The sequence below is a fragment of the Pipistrellus hanaki genome (genome assembly GCF_964339955.1).
Source record: "Pipistrellus hanaki genome assembly, chromosome: 9".
Taxonomy (NCBI): Eukaryota; Metazoa; Chordata; class Mammalia; order Chiroptera; family Vespertilionidae; genus Pipistrellus; species Pipistrellus hanaki.
Window position 1 is genome coordinate 40,332,867 of NC_140511.1, and position 23,393 is coordinate 40,356,259.

A 23,393-nucleotide genomic window follows, 5' to 3' on the forward strand; every position below is an offset into this window, starting at 1 on the left:
TTTCAAAAATGTTTTGACTATTCTAGATTCTAGAATCTATTCTAGATTCCTATATAAATTTCAGAATCAGTTTCTCATTTTTTACTCTATAATTTTTAAAAGGTTTTAAGATTCTTGTACATTATAAACAAAAGGAGGCTATCATATATAGCTTTCCTCAAATTTCTTTTAAAAAATATATTTTATTGATTTTTTTACAGAAAGGAAGGGGGAGGGATAAGAGAATTAGAAACATCGGGTAAGAGAGTGACATCGATCAGCTGCCTCCTGCACACCACCTCCTGGGGATGTGTTCACAACCAAGGTACATGTTCTTGACTGGAATTGAAGCTGGGACCCTTCAGTCCGCAGGCTGATGCTCTATCCACTGAGCAAAACAGATTAGGGCTCCTCAAATTTCTTTTGAGACTCTTGTATTCACATGGTGCCTATTAATAACTTGCTTAAAGAACTAGTATTCCTTGTAATTATACCATAATGAATGTTGGATTATATAGTTTTCATTCAATATCGCTGTTGGAATTGGGTTTTATGTATTGTTTCAATTTAGGCTATAGTTTTATTGCCTGAATGTACTCTAATCATAGTGTGATGATCCAAACTACTTACCATGTAACAATATAAATTGATCGAAGTACTAATGTGAAGACCAACATTCCATACATGACCTAAATAAGAAAAGAAAAAATGATGTTACTAAAATCATTATTCTTTGGCAAGAAAGTATATTTTGCCTACAAAACTAGTCCTCCTAATTAAATGTAAACATTTATTATCTTTTATTACATTTTAAAGAACAGAATTTTTAAGAGTATATAATTATATAATTAAGAGTCATGCTAACCTTTGAGGAAAACTTAAGAGTCTGTTTGTGAATAACAAGCATCATAAGTTCTGTGACCATTTTAGTTATGTTATGTGCAATTTTTAAAAAATATATATTTTATTGATTTTTTACAGAGAGGAAGGGAGAGGGATAGAGAGCTAGAAACGTCGATGAGAGAGAAACATCGACCAGCTGCCTCCTGCACACCCCCCACCGGCGATCTGCCCGCAACCAATGTACATGCCCTTGACCGGAATCAAACCTGGGACCTTTCAGTCTGCAGACCAACGCTCTACCACTGAGCCAAACCGGTTTTGGCTGTTATGTGTAATTTTAAATATATGCCAAAACCTGAACAGATGCTATAATTTTGTCTCACATTCCCTAGATCCTTCCCTTTAGTTTTACTTTCAATAACTGATTCTACTTCCCAGGTTGCTGGCTCAGTCTCCAGTAGGAGGCGTAAAGGACGTTTCTCTCACATCAGTTTTTTTCTCTCTCCCCATCTCAGCCTCTCTCTAAAATCAATTAAAAAAAATAGAAAAAAAATTGGTCAGATTACTTAACCTCTAACTCTACTATCTCACCTACAAAATGAAGATGATAATATCTATACAGGTTTGTTGATATTTTTATGATAATAGGTAAGTCAGTCCATAAAGTATAAAAAAGAATATATAATACTTAGTACATAAGAGATAATAAAAAATGTCAGCTTCTTTTCTAAGTATGCTTACACAGTTTATTTACATCTCTAATTTATAATTAAGTGACATAAATGGAATATAATAAAATTTAAATAAATCTGCTTAAGTTCCTGTGTAGAACATCCACTTTGGCAGGAAGAATTTAAGTAATAGTACTTTCTGAGACACTATATGAGATCTCACTGAGATATTAAGTAATGATTTGTTAATTAGCTGCTTAGAGAGGGTTAACTAACTTCTTAAATGTTCCTTTAATCTATTCTCATATACACTTTTTCTTATTTCCTTATTAAAGATATATTGGTGTATAAGTGAATGTGGTGGCTATGTGATTTGTGTATTTTACACTTTGCAAGGCTATCAAATTAAATAAAAGCATTTGGCTCTCTTTTTGGAGATGTTTGGATCACCTTATATTTAATATAGTAGTAGAACTGGTATCAGGATTTTCTCTCTCTGGGAAGCTAATCTGATTAGCAAGACCGTCATACTGGTTGAGGCAAATATTTTTAAAATGTTTATTAGCTCCTTCTCTCTAACAGTATCTCCACTATTTATCTCTCTAGGCCCAACTCAAATATCTCCTTTCAGAAGCTTTCTGTGATTATTATAGGCAAAATTTTATGCATGTCATCTTATATCTCAATATGTACTTTTAGTATCACACTATTGTTTATTGCCTTATGCTTTTAACTTATATTATTTTCATATTATCCTTGTGAAAAAATACTTTTTTTTTTTTTTTTTTTTTTTTTTTTTTTTTTAATAAATTTTTATTGTTCATATTATTACAAGTGTTCCTTTCCCCCCCCCTTCCCACCCCACCCTCTGCCCTTTCCCCACTCCCCATTGTCCTCATCCATAGGTGCACAGTTTATGTTCAGTCTCTTCCCACATTCCCCTCTCCCCTTTTCCCCAAGAATCATCAGTTCACTCCCCTTCCATACCTCTGATTCTATTATATTCAACAGTTAATATTGTTCATCAGATTTTTTTTTTAATTTCCTTGGTTTTTAGATTCACTTGTTGATAGTTACGTATTTGTTGTTCATAATTTTTATCTTTATTTACTTTCTCTTCTGAAAGAACCCCCTTCAGCAATTCATATAATTCTGGTTTGGTGGTGATGAACTCCTTTAGCTTTTTTTTATTAGTGAAGCTCTTTATCTGACCTTCGATTCTGAGTGATAGCTTTGCTGGGTAGAGTATTTTTGGCTGTAGGTTCTTGCTATTCATCACCTTGAATATTTCTTGCCATTCCCGTCTGGCCTGCATGGTTTCTGTTGAGAAATCAGCTGACAATCGTATAGGTGCTCCTTTATAGGTAACCACCTGCTTAGCTCTTGCTGCTTTTAATATTCTCTCTTTGTCCTTTGCTCTTGGAATCTTAATTATGATTTGTCTTGGTGTGGTCCTCTTTGGATTCTTCTTATTTGGAGTTCTGTGTGCTTCCTGGACTTGTAAGTCCAATTCTTTCCCCAGGTGGGGGAAGTTTTCTGTCACTATTTCTTTCAGTATGTTTTCGATATCTTGCTCTCTCTCATCTTCTGGGACCCCCATGATTCTGATGTTGGATCGTTTGAAATTGTCCCAGAGGTTTCTTACATTATCTTCAATTTTCTGGATTCTCTTGCCTTCTAGCTTCTGCAGAGGAGTGTCTTCTGGCTCTTTATGTTCCAAATCTTTGACTTGATTCTTGCGATCTTCTATTCTGTTTTTAGGACTCTGTAGAATATTTTTTATTTCAGACAATGTATTCTTTATTTCTTGTTGATCCCTTAGCATTTCTTGTTGCTCCCTTTTCATATCCTCATAGGTCTCATTTATTTTATCGGCCTTTTCTAGGAGTCTCTTGAAAAACCCTATAAGTGTGGTTTTGAACTCTATATCCAGTCGCTTTTTGTCCTCCATTTCTTTCGTTTGTGATCTATTTGGTTTAGGCATTTTCGCAGGCAGCTTTCCTGATGGGGGCGGAGTTTCAGGGTGGAGCCTACAGCCTTGGCTTCCGTCAGCCCCGCCCTATGCGACTCCTGAGACTCAGGGTCCTTCAGTACTTGTTGCAAGCGCCTCTGAGAGAAAGGTGCCCTCGATTTTCGCCTGCTACCAAACAGTGTAAGCTCTCCCGCAATGGGCCCGAAACTGGGGTTCAGTTCAGTTGGAAGTGGAGTTGGAGGTGGCGTTCAGAGCAGTCTGGAGCCTGTCTCCTTCCCGCCAGGGCAGTCCTACGGCACAGCCGGCCGGCCCTTCTCTGCGCGCTGTGTGCGCGCCTCTGGGACCTCCTCTCGCCGCCCCGGATTCCGCCTTACAGCCCAGCTCCCTCTGGATGAGCCTGGGTCCCCAGGGTCTGGCCTAGAACGGGGGTTCAGAGCAGTTGGGGGCCCAGCACAATCGGAGCTTTTCTCTGCTTCCCGCTAGGGAACGCCAGCCAGGCACTCGGCCTCCCTCCTCTCCGGCTCCGACCTCTCCGCGCGCGCCGCGTGTCTCCGTACCTTGGGCTTTTACAGCTCCTCCGCGCTTCCTTCTGGTTTTCTCCTTGCTTCTCGTTGTAGAATTTCCAGTCAGTTGACTTTCCTGTAGTTCTGGGTAATGTCCATTTTATATTTTAGTTGTATTTTATTGAAATTGTTGCGTGCGGCTGCGGCTAGGTGCCTACCCGAGCAGCCATCTTGGATTCTCCTCAAAAATACTTCTTTTTCTGAACATTTTCAGATAAAGAAATTGAAGTATATAGGCATATCAGAAATTTGTCCATGGATAATAAAGTGGCAAGGAATCAGAGTGATAAGAAATCAAGATTCCAAACTCTCAAGCCAGAGCTCCTTTAGATTGGACAATGTTGCTTTTCCCTCCTTTTCCATTATTTTTAAGATGGGCGGGAGTAGGGAGGCTCCTGGAGAAGGCGGGACCAGCCCGAGGAGACTGGAGGGACGGAGGGCAGGGCTTGAAGCGGCCAGAGAAGGCCAAGGGATTGGGAGCTGGGCCAGGCACACTGGGGCTCTGTGTGGAGAGTTTCGGGTGTCGAGGCAGGGCTGCAGGTGGGTGGGCGGGGCTGCGCGATTTCATGCACTGGGCTCCTAGTAATACATATTAGGAGGAAAATATTCAAGGACTTTTCACTATCTTTTCTAGAAAATAATGTCATAAAAAGACTTTATATATGTATGTGCATAAGGCTTCCTGTTTTTCTCCTTATATGAGCAATGTTGCACCTGCATTACTGAATACCAACAGCCAGATGGGCCTCAGCATTGACTGTTCCAGGTAGATTCCTGTTAGCTACAGCTGGCTACTGTAGGCACTTGAGTTTGCAACCTATGTATCTATATATTATTTATCAGAAAAGGAAAACACAAAACAGGCAAGTATTGTTAATCAATTAAGTGTGTACTAATTTTTAAGAATTACCTGATGGAATACAGGCTCCTTTACCTGAAGGTAAATCTGCAAAATATCAAAACATATGTGAATAAAATGCATGATGAAGGGGAGAATAAAACTTATTATAACAATTCTGCAAATTCCAAACCTCTCCTGCTTCCCTAGTCTTGCTACTCAGAACTGACTCCAGCCATATAAAAGCAATCAGATTAAGTGGCAATGCCATAGGAGGGCTAGTCCCTACAGGTGGGTCTCTCCCAGTGGAGCTTTACCATGGCAAACTACATGCTTCAAAATTGTGTGGGTGTCTCTGGTCTCTTGGCCTCTGAATCAGCATCAAGGAAGGGCAAAGATGCATGGATACTTATAACAGCTGAAGAGGTTATGCCTACAACCCTGTAGCAGATATGTTCTACAGTATAAAGAACACTAGTCTTAGAGGTAGAGACACAAATTAAATTTCAGACTGCCACTTACTTGCTACAGGCTTTGAGTAATTGGCATCATAACCAAAAAACTATTTTTTCCTTATCTTGATAAGAGGAATAATATTGGTGACAAAATACATGAAAGTGCCCTGGCCAATGTGGCATCATCCCATGCACCAAAGGGTTCAATCTCTCGGAGGGGGCATGCAAGAGGCAGCCTATCAATATCCTGATCTCACATTGAAGTTTCTCTCTCCCTTTCTAAAGAACTAATAAAATATCTTTTAAAAAGGGCATAAAAATGACTAGCAAAGTAGGAGCTCAAAAAGTGAAAACATTAAAAAAAAATCTCTGCCCCAGCCAGTTTGGTTCAGTGGATAGAGGATCAGCCCGTGGGCTGAAGGGTCCCGGCTTTGATTCTGAACAAGGGCATATACTTTGGTTGCAGGCTTGATCCCAGCCCTGGTCAGGATGCATGCGGGAGGCAACCAATCCATGTGTCTCTCTCATTTTGATGTTTCTCTCTGCCCCCTTTCTTCCACTCTGTAAAAATTAATGGAAAAATATCCTTAGGCCCTAACCGGTTTGGCTCAGTGGATAGAGGGTCAGCCTGAAGATTGTAAGGTCCCAGGTTTGATTCCGGTCAAGGGCATGTATCTTGGTTGTGGGCACATCCCCAATAGGAGGTGTGCAGGAGGCAGCTAATCGATGTTTCTCTCTCATCGATGTTTCTAACTCTCTATCCCTCTCTCTTCCTCTCTGTGAAAAATCAATAAAATATTTTTTTTAAAAAAGGAAAAAAAAAAACAGAGAGAAAAATATCCTTAGGTGAGGATTAATTAAAAAAAAAAAAATTCTTGTGTTTCTGCTTCCCAAAACTTCTAAGTCACTTGCCCAGATGTGTTCCCAGTTACAAAATTCTAGTTTTAGGCTCCATTGTCATATGGGTGGTTAAATCCCGTGCCTATTCAAGATTTAGCTTGCATTTGCTGCATTATAGTACACCTTTAAAATGACATGGTAGAGAGAATAAAAATTAAAATAGTAATCTTGAAATGACTCCCATCACTTACAAGACAAAGTCCAAATTTCAAAGTCTCCCATGATCTCACTCCTGACTGTTGGCTTCACTGCTCTCCTCTTGTCTCTTTTTTATTCTATGCTCCAGAAAGTACAGTGCTTCCCCAAATGTGCTAGTTTCTTGCTTCTGTATCTTTAAACATGGTGCTCTTCACTTTGTTCAGAAATCCTCCCTTGCTGGCAAACACTCATCTTCCTGGATTCAGTTCAAACTATACCTTTCTTGAAGCCTTTTTTGAGCAGCCACTCACCTTCCTCTGCACCCTCACAGTCCATGTGCACATGGCTCTATGCCTATGGACAGTGTAATGGTCTATCAGAAATGCCTCACCACACTCTTGCCCAAGGCCTGGCGAACTCCTCCTCATCAGTTAAAACTCAGCTTAAATGCCTTCTCTATGGAGCTTTCCTTGACCCACTCTAGAAATCTTCATTGATACTCCTTCATCTCATCCTTGTATGACTAGTTTTTACCTCTGTTATTGCAACTTTATCTTTTGAAGCAATTCTTCATTTACACGTTTGACTTCTGTATTAGCATGTACTCCTCAAGCAAAGCAACTGCTTCTCAGTTATCTTTATATTTTCTACCGCCTGATATGATAGGTTTGCAATACAAGTTTGTTGAAATGAGTACATCTTTATACAAAATTCAATTCACTTGAGGAAAAAAGACACTTAGGCAGGCTCAGAAGTGACCAGCTATCTCAACTTATTAGGAAAAGGTTAAAAATAATATTAGGCTCAACAGAGCAGAGCGAATCTCTCTCTCTCTCTCTCTCTCTCTCTCTCTCTCTCTCTCTCTCTCTCTCTCTTTCTCACAGAGCAGAGCGAATCTCTCTCTCTCTCTCTCTCTCTCTCTCTCTCTCTCTCTCTCTCTCTCTCTCTCTTTTAACAAACAGGAGACAATATGTCCATCCATAAGAAGTTCATTTCTCCCCATTTCTACTAAATATTAACCTTTTGATTTTCCCCCATTTTTTAAAACCAGAGTTTTAAAAAGTTGTTTCAATTTTTTGTTGAGAAATAACCCCTGAATGGGAAGCAAAGAAGCAGTAACTATGAGTTTTCAGAAACTAGAAACATTTCAATTGGAACAGCATGAACCAAACACTGGAAGGAAAATGTGCCAAACTCATAAAAGGCTAGTTCACATGCTCAATCTGTTAGAAACAAAATATGACTTACTGTGGTTACTATTAAACTGAATAGAACTAAGGTAAAAAGCAGATGGTAGTTTACTGAATTCTTGGTCTTGAAACATTCAAACCTTAAAAAGAGAGAGAAAAAAGAAAATTGCTTTAGAGTATATAGCTAGAAAAAGAAACAGAATGCTGTTTGACCACTTACACACAATCTCTGGGTCTAGAGATGCCCATCATGTCTTCCCATCCATACCTCATCTCAGAGAACTTGGACTGTCTCCAAGAGGTTGGGGAACAGGAGTAGGCACCTTATTTAAACTGGGCCAATGAGAGGCTCATCCCTGAAAATTTATTGTTTGGAAGCTGGAGACCGAATCAGTCAAGTGTGGAGAGTCAAAGTATAAAGCCATAGGGATTCCAAGTCTGATGCCGACAACAGGGCAGCCAAACTGAATGCTCAACAGATGAATGAGCAGAGAAGTGGTCTGCAGGGAGGGGAAAATAAAGCAGACATAAAGACTTGAAGCCACATTGAGAGGAAGGAATGGAGAAAAGAGGGAGGGAGAGAGAGAAGCTGTCCTTCCAGTTTAATGAGGCTCTACCTCCAGATGTTGGGTCCTACATAATTTCCTCATGTCCTTACAATAAATAAATCTCTTGTATCTCACACTAGCTTGAGTAGGTTCCTATATCTTTCAACTAACAATCCAGGAATAACATACTATTATAGAAAATATCACTATATTGCCGAAACCTGTTTGGCCCAGTGGATAGAGCATCGGTCTGCGGACTGAAAGATCCCAGTCAAGAGCATATGGCTTGGTTGCGGGCACATCCCCAGAGAGGGGTGTGCAAGAGGCAACTGATCGATGTTTCTAACTCTCTATCACTCTCTCTTCCTCTCTGTAAAAAAATAAAAATATATTAAAAAAAAAGAAAAGAAAAGAAAATATCACTATATCATAATCATCTTGTTACTTTTCTGTCTCCCAACCAGACTGTGATATCTAGTCACTAGGATAGTATCTGATAGAGGAAATATTTAGTAAGTAAGTATATATAAACAAATATATGGTTATCAGTTTAGTATCTTATATTTTAATACAAACAGTAGGAGACTTCTCTCAGTTCACTAATCAATTGGCTGTGGGAATTGGACCCAACTCCTATTTCCTTCTCTGTAAAGGAAAGTGGTGGCACAGATGACTTATAAGATCTCTTTTGTCTTTAAATTCTGGAACTTGATGACTTAGTAAAAGAGCTCATCTGGAAGTATTTTTCTAGATCAGGGCAATTTCTCAGCCTAAGCCTGTTTTTTTGTGTGTGTTTTTTGTAAATAAAAATTTACTGGAACATAGTCACATCCATTTGTTTACATATCTCCCATGCTGCAACAGCGAAGTTGAAGGGGTGCAACAGATTATAGGCACACAAAGCCAAAAATAGTTACTGTCTGGCCTTTTACAGAAAAAAAGAATTTTCAGAACTTTTAAAATAATATGTTTTTAAATTGTTCTGAATTTTACATATTGTTAGAAGATATTCTTGAGCTAGCAATGATGACCATATTGAGAAGAATCAGCCAACCATCATATAAAGGGCTCAGAGGCTCAGAGATGTGTTAAGTATTAGTGCTGGGAAACAGAACGTATATTTAGAAGGTAAGGTTGAAACAGGCTATGAAGCCAGGCTGGGTGGAATAGGAAACTGAGATAGTTAAACAGCAGTTTGCAGCCATTTAGGAAATCTAGATGCCAAGCAGTTTGCAGCCACCTAGTAAATCCCATATTCCCTAAGTCAAAAACATTTAAGAGCAAATGGTTTGAACTTCTCCTTCTCAACCAGAGGGTCACCAACCTTTTGGACCTCACGAATCACCATTTGCCCTCGGACTACCGGTTGGTGACCACTGGCTTAAATCACCCTACTCAGGGAGACAGCAGAAATCCAATTAGTGCCATTTGCTAACCCCACCCAAGGATAGATGAAATTAAGAGAATAAATCTCATTTTGGTAAATCATCATAAAACTGATGACTATCCCGTTGAGATCCCCCCTAATCACCCAGCTTTTAAAATACCTCAAAATAAAGGTCCCAGCACATGCTCTTCCTCCCAGGAACATGCCCATGCCTCCCCCATCCCATTCTTTCCCCACGGGCATCCATCTCCTAAGTTGTAAGGGACCCTACAAGGCTTGCAACTAGGGCAACACTAGGCAGTGGCAGTTCATCCTGGGCAAATCCTTTGAACTTGATACCCAGGCACCCTTTTTCTGACTTCTTAGTGAGCCAAAGCAGACCAGCCTCGGCTCATTTCCCAGCCCTTTCTTGTCTCACTGTCCCCAGTTTTAGTAAATGTCCTCTAAAATTCACCTGGATTCGTGTTGTGAAATTTTTCCTGCACAAAGTTAAGAACCCATACACTACCAGTGAGTCCTAGGCAGACCTGCTTAGGGCCAGCTCCCCTTTCCAGTAGTTTAGTTTCCAACTCTGACACTAACTACAAAACCTTATGTAAGTCACCTAAGCATAAATTCTGCTTTATATCTGTGGACTAACAAGGGCTCTACAGAAAGTACGTTCCCAGATGATTTGACCATAAACTCCTAAGCGGTCAGGTCATGGTGGGTAGTTACACCCCAGGCATATAACTTTTTAGTAAAGGGTTTATCTTTGCCTTAAACAAGCCCTGTCCATTGTGTCTGTGTATCTAGGTTAACACACCTTTGAAATAAGCCTACCCACCTTTAAGAAAGCACATCATCTTAACTATCCCATAATCCATTCCCTGCCTTGCTTTCTCCCACCTTCCTATAACCTTCTTTAGTTCCCTCCTAATTCCAAATGCATAAAATAAATTGCAAAACTGTAATTCTCTATAGCCTTTGATATCTTGCTTCCTAGCAACTGTCCTCAGTTTTGGCTCAAACGCTTATAAAAACTTTCTACAGACTTGGACATTTTTTAGGTCAACATATACTTAGACAAGTTACCAAACATCTCTGTGCTTCACTTCATCATCTATAATATAGGGACAATATGCATTTATCTTGTACAAAATAAATATTATATTTATGGCATAATATGTAAAATCTTTACCTAAACATGTATACATTTATAACTCAAGGAAAGGCAAATCATGTAAGTTATGTCAAATTTAAGTAATAGTCTAGCTAAATTGGCTATAGGGTATTGATATCACAAAAGTTAATAAACAACATTATTGTAACTTCCCAGAGATTTTTACTCTACTTTAAGATCACAAATACTATTATACTTTACACTATTATAATCTCTCAGTAATATTAACTGAGTTAGTTATATAACTTAATTCGCTATGAGGCCAATATGAATTTTAAAATATATGAAATAACTAAATTTTAAATTTAAATACTTACATGCAGTACACAAATATACAACTGCTGTAAATCATTGGGAGTTCATCCAATAGCTATAAGAAACAAAGACAGATAATAGCATGTGAATACTGTAGAGTTGCAATTATTATGCAAATAAAGTAAAATTTCACGATTAAATGGTCACCTTATTATCTCATATCTTTTATTGATTCTTTTATATATTTATCATTATCTAATTTACCTTAGAATATTTATTTTAGTTTATTCTTTTTAAATAAACAAGCGTATCCATTCATCTATCTGTCCTAATAGCTAAGTAGAATGCAGGATGTACTGGGCAGCTCAGATCATTTGGTATCACAAACTATATCATCATACTTGCAGGAAAGTATGATGTTCACCATCTAGAGGTCTATGGGTCCTATCAGTATTCTTTTGCATTTCTGCCCTTTTCTATAGCACTTAAGATGGATAAAATGTCCACTAATATACATAAGAAGAAGTATTAATGGTCAGGAAAGTTATTTAGTTAATCTAAGTAACCTATGCCTCTGAAAGATAATGTTATTAGCAATAATAATAATAATAATAATAATAATAGCTATTATGTATTAAATTACAAGTGAGACACTAAGCTGAGTGTTATATAGATAGGTTACTGCTAATCCTTAAACCTAAAACCAATCCTGTATGGAGAGTGTTCTGAAGAGAGAAAGCAGACGTGGAGGACTAGCCAAGAAGTTGCAGCAGTCCAGGCTAAGGAAAATTGCTACTTGGATTAAGGTAGCAGAATTGGGAATAGATGTAAGTGAACAGGCTTGAGAAATATTTAGGAAGTAAAATAAACAGGGATTTGTGATTGATTTTATACAAAGCTCACTCTGAGGGAAAAAAAACTGACAAGGATGACTCCCCAGCGTTTTGCCTAAACACTTCAGATGATGGTAGTACAGTTTACTGAAATTGTGAAAACAGAAAGTTACAAGAATAATTTTCAACATGTTGAGTTTAAGGTACTTGTGAGACAGCCAGGTGAAAATACCAATCAGGCAACTATAAATACAAATATATATGTAGCTGAAAGACTCCAGGTGTTGGCTACTTGTTTATTTTTATTTTTTAAAGAACTAAATTAAACTGAACATATGCTAAAATAGCACGGACTTTAAAATCTGGGCGATATAAACAGAAGTCTTATTTCAAAACCATAGCTAGCAAAATTATTCCAGAGTGGGGTGGGCTGTGGATCTGAAGATGAGTCTCCAAAGGTAGGCAGGGGCCAGATCACAAACCTGTGGTTCAAATTTATGAGCTTGAACTATAAAAAGTGATATGCTGGAAGAGCAAGGACTATATTTTATGTATCTCATGCCCAGCACTTATACAAAGCCCAGAAAATATTGCTCAACATATGAAAACAATTTGTTTGTAGCAAGAGTACTTCTGTTCCACTGTGACAAATAAATAGAGAAGGCAGGAATACCAATTTGGGTTGGAGATGATGGATTAAGGTAGTGGTAGAGATAGCCAGAGGTAGCTATATCCAAGAGTTATTAGGAAAGTTGAATCAAGGGGGTTTAGTGTTTGTAGAGATGAGAAAGTAGAAATTAAAGATGTGTTACAGGTTTTTGGCTTGGGCTTTCGGTGTAAGATGGTTCCATTCACTGAACTTGGGAACAAAGGAAAAAGAAAGGTAGTATTTATACCTAAAATATCTGTTGTTTACATTATAAAGTCTGAATTAGCTTACATTATCACCTAATATTTAAGCTATTTTTATTTTCGTATTATAAATAAAATTTTAGGTGAGTAAACATTTTACTAACATTTATTTTTTCAAATATAAAATATATGCTCAATAAGAATACTTGGAAAATGCAGAAAAAATTAAGACATTACAATATTAATTATTGATAATCCCCAAGATTATCAATAACTGTATATTTCAGTTAATGAAAACAAAAAAGAATGAGTAAATAAATGAAAAAAGTCTGGGAGAAGACTTCTAAAAACTTAAAGCCTTTATACTCCTACCGCCATAAATGTAAGACACAGTGCTAAGACAAAGGAAACAAAATAATAATAATACAATTGGGACCTACTGTCTTTTTCTTTCTGTATAACTTTAGTCAAGTCACCTCCCTGCTCTTGGACTATTTATCGTTGATAAAATTTATATATTGGACTAATATTTAAAAATCTCTTCTAATATTAAAATTCGATTATTTAAATTTGAAGGCCATGCTCATTCCTGGTTGCCCCTACCCCTTCTCTAATGTTTTCCTTAATCCCATCCCCAAATATATTGCTCTTGGTTGAATGCCACAGAATGTGATACATCAATGCTGAAAAAGGAGTAATAGCTTAAAATGTTACTGTTCACAAGGGCACACATAACTTAATAGTACTCAAAGGAATGAATCACTAACAATCTTACCTAAGAATAGACAAACACGTAAATTGTACCTTCACTACACCCACAGCCAATTAGAGTGAGTATGGAAATTAGAAGGACAAAGACGGTGACTGCTCTAGGCACAGAGTGGCCGGGCAGGGCAGGTGGCGGGGGAGCACTCATGAAGGGATCTACATGAGCGGAATGCCACAGTGAAGACTGCAGACTCCAGCTGTGAAGCAGCAAAGACAAAGAAGGCAGACTCTGGCCTGAGCGAAGGCCTAGGTCCTGAGTGCCTGCCGGAGGAAAACTGGTGCTGGAAGCCAAGGGAAGGAAGGTCTATTGCACGAATCTTTGTGCAATGGGCCTCTAGGGGATCAATAATAGTGGTTTCAGATGTTCTGACTGGCTAAAGAAAAAGGAAGGAAACTAGTATTTGTTAAACATATTTACCAGATCTTATATTGGCACTTTCACATATGCCAGTCAATTCGTCCTCATAATACTCTTACAGGTAGTATTAGACCTATTAGATAGAAGAGAAAACTAAGGCTCAGCAAGATTAAGTGGCATATTATGCTCAAATAGCCAGTAAAGGGGAAGAATCAGAACTGGAACCCAAATAGCCACCTAGGAATAATAAATCTGAAGAAAATACTATTTAAGCTCTAAATCATTCTTAAGACAGAACTGTCTATATTTGCTTGAGCTTACTTTAGGCAGAGCTGGGCCTCCAATATCTCTATAGCTGCAAGCTAAACTCAGGCTGGCAGAATGGTTTACTGATCACAGACCCAGGTAAGTGGCAACACATTTCTTACTTCATTTCAACAAATGATGGCCTAAGGTAGCTGAGTCAAATTTATCCTGAAAGGATACAACACAAGGAGCCAGCAAGAAACATTCAAGATTACTTAATGTTTAGATTAAAGAGATGAAAAAGTCCTTCAATATTGATGATTCTTCCCTCCTTCTCAATCACTGGAAAAATGGTTAGACAAGCATGTAAAGCCACAACTTTGTAGTCCAAAAGGAGAAGAAAATAAGAAATTTGTATAATTTGTCAATGAAATTTTACCAGGTATAGTAATAATATAGCACAGAATCAAAGGTCTCAAGATCAAAGGACAGCTTGTCTATCCAAATACTTTCTTACCCTGCTGATAACCTTGCCAATAATTAAGTGTATATGCATATCAAGGTGTGTCTCACCTCTGCTCAAAATCCATTAATGGTTCACAGGGGCTTAGATCTGTCCTCTGGTTAGTTTCTCAAACCACATCTCCTGCCATGTATTTCAATGCCTGCCCAGGAGCATGTACTCAATAATTTAACAATAATTTACTGGAACACTATCACCATCCTCACCACATACTCTTATTCCATTACAACCATAATGTACTACTGCCCTGAGATGCCAGCCACACTTTCACATCCCTGTGGGTTCTAGTTGGCCTGGTAAATTCCTATCCATTTTTGACAATGCAATTCAAACATGTGTCTGAGTCATCTTTGTGAAACCCAATCTCTAATCTTTCTACCTTAAATAATTAATTTCTCTTTTCTATTTCCATAGGGCCCTGTTTGTCCCTTTGTCACTTCATTTACTAGCATATTATCTTTACTCCTAGACCCTAGATTCCTTGAGGAAAAAATAGTATCTTTACCTATGCATACCTGTTTCCCAGGTACCAAATACAGAATTTTGAACTGAAGTGTTTGTCCAGCCTATGTTAGGGCCCCTCTGAGGACAGAGGACTCAAGATCTCCAAGGCAGTTTTTGCCATCTACTGGCTTAGACAATTCTTCCCTATGCTGAGAAAAATGTCTCTTTATCTTTAATATCCCTAGGACCACACAGAGTAAGACGAATACTCTTCAACATATCAACCCTTAAAGACTGATACATAAAACATTTATTCAGTGCAGTGTGGCAGCCCCATGATATAAAGAGGGATGCACCAAGGTCAACCAGAGTCCCTGCTCTTAGGTAACTCACATTCTGATTAAGAAATCAAAGCATAAATATATTTATAAAACATTGATACCAGCAGTAATAGAGAACTGCAGAGTGAAATGGAAGAACATATGAAGGGTGCCTATCCTGCTCTGGGGCCATGGAGGGCTTCCTGGAGGGGCTGCCACCTTGCCTAGACTTTAAAGAACAAACAGGAATTGTTTGGGCGAGAGGGAAATGTAACAGGCCCGGACATGAACATATGCATAGAATAGAGTCTGGTGTTTAGAGCTGAGTGTGGGTCACTGAGCATGTCTTCTTCCAACCAAATGAAGTCATGCAACATAAAATGACATTTCATTCAATCATGGAACTAATATACGACAGTGGTCCCATAAGATTATAATAAAAGATTAAAAATTCCTATCACCTGGTGATATTGCAGCCAAAGTAATGTCTTAATGCATACGTTACTCACATGTTTGTGATAATGTTGATGTAAACAAACCCATTGCACTGCCAGTTGTATAAAAGTTTAGCACATACAGTTTCAGTGGTAGGCAATACCATCTAGGTTTGTATACGAGTAAGTACACTCTATGATGCTTGCATACCAATGAAATTGCCTAATGACACATTTCTCAGACCGAATTCCGATGTTAAGCAGCACATGATCGTATTCCCAGGTCCTTCTCCTCAGGTTTTCAGTTCTTTCACCATTCTGGTGCCTTTCATTTGAACACATGCTAGGTTAGTCCTCAGAATTGAATGCAATATTCTTGTCACAATCTGATCAACACAAGTAGGCGAGCCCATCCTTCCCCTCACTCAGATGCCTAGTCTTGCCTGACATCTATCTAAGCACATTCATCCAGTTGTTTCTCCATATACATACATGTATACATACATACGCATATATATATATGAGATAAATAAATAGATAAAATGGGCTTTAGCAAAACTGAAAACTTTTTTGCTTCAAAGAATACTATTAAGAAAATAAAAAAACCCAACCAACAGAATGGAAGAAAATATTTGCAAATCATATATTTGATAAGGATCTAGTATCAAGAACTGATAAAGAACTTACAATTCAACGAAAATAAGCAAATAACCCTATTAAAAATGAGCAAAGGATCTGAATATTCTCTTAAGAAGATATATGGGTAATCAATAAGCCCATGAAAAGATGCTCAACATCATTAGTCATTAGGGAAATGCAAACCAAAACCACAGTGAGATACCACTTCACACCCATGAATGGATATAATTAAAAGGATGGGAAATAGCAAGGATATGAAGAAATGGCTGGTGGGAATGTAAATAGGTGCGGCCACTTTGAAAAACAATCTGGCAGCTCCTCAAAAGGTTACGCACAGGGTTACCAGTGACCCAGCAATTCTACTACTAAGTATACACACAGGAGAATTAAAAACATATATCCATAAAAACCTGTACATGAATGTTCATAGTAACATTATGCATGAAAACCCAAAAATGGAAATAACACAAATACCCATTAATAGATAAATAGATAAGCAAAATATGGTACATCCAGACAATGGAATATTATTTGGCCTATCTAAAAGCAGACAGACAAAAAAGGTTACTTATTGTATACCTCATTGCAATGAAATATTCAGAATAGGCAAATCCATGGTTGTCAGGGGCTATGTGGAGGGAGTGGTATGGAATGACTGCTAATGGGTTTTTCTTTGGGGTGATGAAAATGTCCTCAAATCAGATTCTGTTTGAATGTCTTTAACTTTTATAGATCCTTTCCAAGCTATACCATTTTACCATAAATAGGTCATACTTTATTAAAAATAGTTTTAATATTTTATCATGTTTTCCCAGTTAGAAAGTGCTAAGAAATGTTTTTTATGCTTGATAGGTCAGACTAGTGTCTCATAATCTGTATATTCTCCAAGTCAAGCATGGCATATATAGCACACATGACACTTTCTTATAAATATGTGTTATACATCTAATGCAGCTATAATTAATAATTTATAGACTGTTGTATGTACAAATCCTTCTAGAATTAACACTCTCCAATACAGTAGCCATAGCTTTATTTTATGTGGATATTGAGTACTTAAAAGACATCTAATCTAAATGAAGAACTACTGTAAGCATGAAATATATATCTGATTTCAGGATGTGAAGCATTTCATTATGACATTTTAATATTAATTACAGGTTGAAGTAATACTTTAGAGATATTGGGTTAAATAAAATATATTAAAATTAATTTCACTTATTTTTAAACTAGTGGTCTGGTGCACAAAATTCGTGCACTGCGATGGGAGGTGTCCATCAGCCCAGTCTGCACCCTCTCCAATCTGGGACCTCTCGGGGAATGTCTGACTGCTGGGGGATGTCCCTGTGAATTTGGGCCTAAATCAGCAGTCAGACATCCCTTTTGCAATCCGGGACCTTGACTCTTAACCGCTCAACTACCTGTCTGCCTGCCCGATCACCCTTAACTACTCTGCCTGCCAGCCTGCTCACCCCCAACTGTCCCACCACTGGCCTGCTCACCCCCAACTGTCCTCCCTGGCCAGAGGCCCTCTGCAGCCAGGTGAGGAAGGCTTGCCTCATCGCCAGGGTAAGTGTCCCCTCCCCCCAGGCCATTCCATGCCCGCTGCCCAGAGGCCCTCTGTGGCAGGGGTGGAACACTTGCCTCATCACCATGGTGATGAAGCAAGCATTCCGCCAGGCCACTCATGCTGTCCACTCTCAGTGGCTGCCCCCCTGGGACTGGGGAACTCTGATGGGGCTGAGAGGATTGGGTGCTGCCATCTTGTGGCTATGGGCACTGCCATCTTTGTGATGGATGGTTAATTTGCATATTACCCTTTTATTAGATAGGATGTGGTTCTTATTGATGTGCCCCCTCAAATTTTTTAAATTACATATGTAGCTGACATTATATTTCTACTGGATAGTGCTGTTCTAGAACTTTCTGAGTTAGTGATGGAGAAAAGAGAGGTAAAAAGATTGAGGACTAGATATATGGCCTCCTTAGAGCAAGGAAAGTAAATAAAAATCCTTGCATAGCTCTAAAATATTGCTAGGAGAGGGACCAGACCATTCAAATGAACTTTGTAAGAGAGACATGAGAAAATGCAGGCATCTAAGAAAAAACGATATTATTTTGATGAACTGATTATGTCTTTTTAAGATTTCTCCGTGGGACTCTAAAATTGTATATACCTATACAGAGGTGGTTAAAAAGTTATAATCTTCACTTGTCATGGACAACTTATTTGCTTGCCTCTTTACTTCACTTAGTGCATCTAGATACTTTGGCCTTAAGTAAAAACTCCAGAGATTACTAATCTCAATTCCCACCCCCTCCCAAGTCTCTTGTTTCAACTATCTTCTAGTAACATACTCTCTTCTCAAATTGGAAGTGTTTCTGGATTAGAAGAAATAAGCATTTAGTCTTTTTGTCATTACTGACCTGCATTTCATATTTCAGAGTCATGTGGAAGCACCAGGATCCCATTCCTACCACTGAAACCAAAACAAACAAACAAACAAAACAATTAGCATTACATTCTTTGAAAGTGGCCAGAATGATTTAAGAAGGCAATAAGACATTTCAAAGCACTCAGTGTGTGTTTTTAAAAATATATTTTTATTGATTTCAGAGATATCTAAAGAACAAAAGAAGCAAACAAACAAAATTAAAATGAATTCAGAGACAGAGAGAGTGAACTGGTAGATGCCAGAGGGCAGAGGATTTGGGGCACTGGGTGAAAGAGGTGAAGGAATTAAGAAATAAAAATTGGTAGTTACAAAATAGTCATAGATATGTGGGGTACAGTATTGGGAGTATAGTCAATAGTGTTGCCAGCACTATGTGACAGGTGCTGGAGGTATAGGAGGGAGCATTTTATGAGGTATGTGATTGGCCACTATGCTGTACACCTGAAATCAATCTACACTAATAAAAGAGTAAGATGTAAAATTTACATTGTAAATTGACCATACCTTTGTGACACCCACCAGCCAACCAGGAGTAAGTATGCAAATTAACCACCAAATATGGTGGGCTTATTTGCATATGTATGCACCAAACAGCCGGGATGGAGCAGGATGGTGATGACGCAAGCATTCCATGCCACCCCAGCCACACTGGGCCTCTGGGCAGCATGGAAAGGTGGAAAGGCAGCTCTGGCCAGAGCAAAGGCGGTGCTGGCAGCAAGGGGAAGGAAGGCCCATTCTTGCATGAATCTTTGTTAAAAGTAAACTGTAATTGGGGGAAAAAGTATACAGGAGGATATGCATAGGTTATATGCAAATATTAATGCCATTTTATATTAGAGACTTAGGCATCCTCAGATTTTGGTATTTGAAGGGGTTCTGGAACCCAACCCCCATGGATACTGAAGGATACATAATGAATTTTGCATTTTAAATTATATCACTCTGGTTATAAGGCAGAGAATACAGATTAGGACTAACCTGCCAAGAAATAGAAATTTCTAAATAGGTTATTTCATTTAAAAAAATGGTTGAATTGAAAGAGGCATGGCTGGCTGGAGAAAAATGAAAACCAATTTTCATTACTGACAGGCTACAATTTATCAACAGGTACATATTTTCTGAAATGTTATCCAAATTGGCACAAATTTAAAAAATTCAGAAATGGGGAAATTATTTAAGCCAAAGGAACAAATGTAAAATATGTGAAAACAAAACAACATTCATTGATCCTTAAATTATACAAATTAGAAATTCTGGAGATACTTAAAAAAGGAATCTAAGTATTTTTCTCTTCTTCCTCTTGCATGCAAACTGATGGATTCAATCATATGGAGAACAAAACACTTCATTAGTATAAGGATAACTGTTAGCCAACATTTAACTATGTTTCCCTTAAAAAATATGGAGGCATCAAAGTTAAAATAAAATTCACATTTGTAGGAATTATCTAGCACATTCCAAAAAACAAGTAACAAGAGTAGGTGGACATGGCTGAAGTGAAAACTGAGGCAGTCAAAATAATAACGAAATTGGAACAAAGAGGTCAATGTCCCATCTGCATCTTCTACTTAAATATTTATATTCATAGCACTTGATTGCAGTTTTAAGAGTCTCTTAAGCATATAGTAGAATTTCACTGAGTTGGAGCCTATTGATTCAAATATTTTGGCATGCTATCTATCAGTCAAAGTTTTCAAGGTTATAATAAAATAAAGATATGTTCTGATATACATTACTTTTGACCCACTTGACTAACCACACTGTGGAGAGTGTACAAAGGTTTTAGAATGAGACCTTAAATAGAATCAAAGGCCTATCACTTATTAGTTATCAACTTGCTTGAATCTCTCTGAGACTCAGTTACCTCAGCTGTAAAATAAGAATAACAATGTTTATCATGAAGGTTGCTTGAAGATTACCTACCATGTACCTGTTATATAATAGATATCAACAAATTTTATTTTCTAGTCCCTAACTCAAGCTATGAAAAAATTCATGTACATAGAGAATAGAATCATTAGATTTTGAAAGTAGGTTAGCTTATTTGAAGTATACTCATTTCCCCCTTGACAAGAGGCATAATTTCAGATGACTTTTAGTCTGGCAGTGACAGACTATAGGTATGATCACATTAAACTTAAGGCATATCCAAGCAAATGACTTTCTGTCTCTGACATTTCTACTTCAGTAATTTTCTATTTTAGCATTGGACTTAGAAAGAGATAATAAAGATCTTTTAAAAAAATTTTAATGGATTTTAAAGAGAAAGGAAGAGTGGGAGATTGAAAACATCGATGAGAGAAACATCAACATTGATTGGCTGCCTCCTGCATGCTCCTCACTGGGGATTGATCTCACAACTTGGATGTGTGCCCTGCCTGGGAATCGAACTGGTGACCTTATGGTGCATGGATTGATGCTCAACCACTGAGTCACACCAGCCGAACAATAAGTCTTTAATAGACTTTTTCTTGCTCTATGTAGTTTTGTTTTTCACTATTTTAGAACTCATTTTATTTTTATTGTTGCCAATATCTATAATTTAATTGAATAACACATTTACATTTATACAACTACAAATAGGTTTTGTTTATTTGAAGTTCATTTTTCCTCAATGTAACATAAGCTCTCTGGGGATAAGGACTTTGTCATTTTTGTTTTCATACACTATGTTTCTTCACTTGTAAAGAATAAATGAACATATTTCTATTTTAAAGGAATAAGACAAATCACAATTTGTGATTTTGAAAGTAAAGAGAAAAATTAAATCTCATGGGAAAGGTTTCTTTTGGCTTGATTCTATTTTATATAATGCGGTTTTTAATTACTGGCTTATGTCACAATGATTTCAGTCATGTGCCACCTAACAATGAGAATATGTTCTGAGAAATGTGTTGTTAGGCAATTTTGTCTGTATGAATATCATAGATTACCTTTACACAAACCTAGGTGGTATAGCCTACTACACACCTAGGCTAGATGGTATAGCTTATTGATCCTAGGCTACAAACTTATAAACAGGTTACTGTACTGAATACTGTAGGCAATTTAACACAATGGTATTTGTGTAACTAAACATAGAAAAGATACAATAAAATACAGTATATCTTTCTTCTTCAACATAAATTAACCTGGGTTTCCTATACCTTTTTTACTCTATAAACTTTTTAATATTTTTAAAATGTCAACTCTTTTGTAGTAACATTTAGCTTAAAGCACAGCTATATACAACATTTTCTTTCTTTACATCTTTATTCTATAAGCTTTTTCTATTTTAAACACTTTTTATTTTTAGTTTTTTAACTTTTTGTTCAAGACTAAGACACAAATATACACATTAGCCTAGACCCATACAGTATCAGTGTCATCAATACCACTGTCTTCCACCTCCACCTCCACATCTTGTCCCACTGGAAGGTCTTCAGGGGCAATAAAGTGCATGGAGCTGTTATGTCCTATGATAAGAACACCTCTGGAATACCTACTAAATAAAGGAACTGCCTGAGGTCCTTCTTGAGGAAATAGGTCCATGGTAGTTTGGTTTGTTTCTTTTTCTCATCATAGATTTGCTTGTAAGCAGATAATGCACCATGATGCCTTTCCTAAACTGCCACCATAGATTTCACATACTTTCAGTCCTTTATCGCTAGCCAGTACTGTGATGTATGGTATTTTGGTAAATACAAAATTGTTTTCAGAAATTTTATATTTACTAGTATTGTGAAGCTTTTTCCTTCTATTGGTGTTTTTGTCAGATTTAGGCCCCTAGCTTCTCTCCCTTTTTTCCACATAGTTTTTCAAACCTCTCCAAGTCTAAAACATCAGATGTAGTACTATTGGAATGTGGTGTTTATTTTGTATTAAAAAACAAGTTGAAGTTCACAGTATTCTTTCTCTTCTAAGGTTGGAAATGTGGGTTAAGTATGGCTTTATTTACATTATTTTTAAAAAATTACATTATTTCTTAACCTGTTTGGTTTTTTGGGGAAATGAGTGGACAAATTCTACATTAGAGGCCACCATTATTCTAAAGCAACCTGGAAATCCCTTAGATCTTTTTATTCCTATTGTTATTACTGATTATGACTACTGGTATTTTATAAACATTCTTAACACATCTCAGGAAACAATTCACAGTGCTAAGTTTGTGGACAAGTCTTCCTTTTGAAGAAAAATCAAGTAACTTTCTTAAAATATGCATAGACAAACAGATTTAGAAATCAAAGTCTCTCACATCCAATTACTAATCTAGTTATGGTAGAATCTGACATGATACACTATAGCTTACAGTTTCGTGGTATTTAGAAGTATTTATGCTCATATATAAATAACAGCTATCTTGTGCTAAAACAAAAAAAGATTATTTTTAGCTTAGAAAGTTATATAAAGGAAACAAACTAGAATAGAATCCATGTTTTTTGCTATTTTTGTCTTTATGATGACAATGCAATAACATGATAGTGATTTTCCCACCTTGAGTTCTAGTAAAGTTCATTTATGCAACATTTATTGAGGACTACTAAATTGCCAAATAATAAGGATACAACTAAGACACAGACCCTGCCTCACAGAAAGCAGAGAAATATGAGACTTGCAGATGGCTAGATACATACAATACA

General features: G+C 37.3%; 1 protein-coding gene across 1 annotated transcript in view; it reads right to left on the reverse strand.

Moving 5' to 3' along the window:
- The window catches only part of ACER3 (alkaline ceramidase 3), a 71,065-nt gene that overhangs the window by 17,646 nt on the left and 30,026 nt on the right, over nucleotides 1–23,393 (reverse strand). Inside the window, exons 3-7 of the mRNA XM_084893433.1 lie at nucleotides 18,746–18,798; nucleotides 10,964–11,016; nucleotides 7,608–7,689; nucleotides 4,939–4,974; nucleotides 610–668 (exon numbers count right to left, since the gene is read on the reverse strand). Coding sequence (XP_084749559.1) covers nucleotides 610–668; nucleotides 4,939–4,974; nucleotides 7,608–7,689; nucleotides 10,964–11,016; nucleotides 18,746–18,798 — 283 coding nt within the window. The remainder of the gene's footprint in view (nucleotides 1–609; nucleotides 669–4,938; nucleotides 4,975–7,607; nucleotides 7,690–10,963; nucleotides 11,017–18,745; nucleotides 18,799–23,393) is intronic.